The sequence below is a fragment of the Mirounga angustirostris genome, unplaced genomic scaffold (assembly GCF_029215605.1).
Source record: "Mirounga angustirostris isolate CCGP_5_RB_7025 unplaced genomic scaffold, mMirAng1.0.hap1 SCAF_1, whole genome shotgun sequence".
NCBI lineage: Eukaryota > Metazoa > Chordata > Mammalia > Carnivora > Phocidae > Mirounga > Mirounga angustirostris.
Genome location: NW_026991709.1, coordinates 14,273,959 through 14,276,073, shown reverse-complemented (window position 1 = coordinate 14,276,073; position 2,115 = coordinate 14,273,959). Strand labels below are relative to the sequence as shown.

At 43.3% G+C, this 2,115-nt stretch overlaps 1 protein-coding gene across 1 annotated transcript; it reads right to left on the bottom strand.

Annotated features, from left to right (window-relative positions):
• Nucleotides 1–394: 394 nt before the first annotated feature.
• On the bottom strand, nt 395–1,094 carry LOC123834455 (keratin-associated protein 7-1). Its single transcript, XM_045863594.2, has one exon. It carries the CDS (start codon nt 1,045–1,047, stop codon nt 784–786), a length of 264 nt encoding a protein of 87 aa, XP_045719550.1. The 5' UTR covers nt 1,048–1,094; the 3' UTR covers nt 395–783.
• Nucleotides 1,095–2,115: the final 1,021 nt, after the last annotated feature.

The window sequence follows — 2,115 nt, the reverse complement described above, 5'->3', positions numbered from 1 at the left end:
TTTTTAGAAACTGAAATCTTGGGCGCCTGGGTGGCTCAGTTGGTTAAGCGACTGCCTTTGGCTCAGGTCATGATCCTGGAGTCCCGGGATCGAGTCCCGCATCGGGCTCCCTGCTCAGCAGGGAGTCTGTTTCTCCCTCTGACCCTCCCCCCTCTCGTGCTCTCTCTTTCTCATTCTCTCTCTCAAATGAATAAAATCTTTAAAAAAAAAAAAAAGAAACTGAAATCTTAACATTAAGGGACAAAATAATTAGGCATCACCCTATCCTGGTGTACAGTCTGAACTCAAAATAAGATTTGGTTCAAGTCAGCCATTACAGGTTGAAACTGGCTGATGAATTCAAAAGCATAAAAGCAGAGTAAAATAAAAAACAGGAACAAAAATATGTGTGCTGAATGAAATAGATTTATTAAGAGACTGACAGCAAAACCCCCTTCTACCCACACCCAATTGTAATACATTGATGTCAATGTAGAATTTAATAATACAGGAGCAGAGCAACTAGAAGAGGCAAACTACTTGCTTTATGGCTAAAATTCAGGTTATGTGGGAGAAACACATCTTGCTCTCCTCCTTGGCTGTAGGTATCAGTTCAGCATTTGATGCCTGGGTGGCTTGTTCAGCATCATCAAAGACCAGGAGCTCAGTAAGAAGTCAGCAAGAAGACGGAAGATGTATCTCCCACGCACATCTGGAGGCAGGAAGACAGTCATTGCTCTTCAGGTCGGTTCGCACACAGAGAATCGATGGAGAGTTCTGCAGTTGCTTGGAGCCTTGGGTCCCTCAGTAAGTGCTGTAGCCGAAGCCAGAGTTCGAGCCCCATGGCCTGCAACAGCTGCCGCCGTAGCAACAGTCCCTGTTGTACATGTTGCTACCACCAAAGCTGTAGCCCAGGGAGCTGTAGCCATTGCATCCATAACCATAGTTCAGGGGAGAGCCCAGGGGCACGACGCAGTTCAGGGGGGTAGCTCTGAAGGTCCTGTGGAAGTTGGTTCCATAGCAAGGATAGCCGGGGAAGTAGCTTCCACAGCAGAAGAAACGAGTCATGGTGGCAGGAGTTGAGGAGGAATAGGATGGATGGGGAAGAGCGAGTAACCCGAGTCTGAATGCAGGTCTCATCCTGCAGAAGGCTTTTTATACCCCCAGCTGGTGGGCATGACACAGTTCTGTAAACATCTTTCCATTAATTTGCATAAATAAGTCTCTTATTTGGTAATAAAATGTGCATAAAGGAACCCACAAACTCATGGCCCACATTTTTGTTGGCTTTTCTATTTGCAAAGGAATGTGCTGTATCTTCAAAGCCAGGGGCCATCCCTGACAGGCAATTGAATTCTTTTCATCAGTGCCCCATCCTTTAACTACCCTTCTGATTGCATCATGTCGGAATCTTTAAATCCTCTGATTATAAACTCCTCCCAAGACAGAGCTATACTAAAAAAGCTTTGGCAACAATGTGAACACTTCTCCAGAGTCTTAAAATTCTCTCCCTGTGCCATTCAAAGACATGGGTATACCAACTGCTCAATGGGTGTGAAGTTTCTTTTGGAAGGAAGAAAAGTATTTGGAACTAGAGGTGGCGATTGCAAAACACTGTAATGTACTAAACGCCGCAACATTGTTCACTTTAAGATGGTTCGTTTTATCTTATGTGAATTTCACTTCAAGAATTTTGTTTACTCTTTTAGTTTTTAGTTTTTAAAACATTAATACATGTATCCATCAGAGCAAGTCTTTTTACAGAAGCTGCAGGAACACCAAATAATAGGATGGCTGTGGATCATCTACTGGTAATTTCATGTATTTCATTTATGAGCATCTTCCTTGTTAATGCATTTTTCCCCCTATGGAGAACATACAATCTTTGTTGTAAATCATCTTGAACACTGACAAGCTGACTTGTGGAGTTGCCACACCGGGAGTGAGTGGAATGATGCTCAATTTCAAAGTCACGTTGTACTGTGCTTGCTTCTTACCGACTCCTAGTAAAACAAGCTTGGATGCTGTGATCCATTATGAAATGCCAGTTATATTTAAGGATGCAACACTTGTTTCTGCTCACATTTTGCCCTGTGTGACCATTTCTCATGACGAAGGTAAACCAGAAAGAATCTG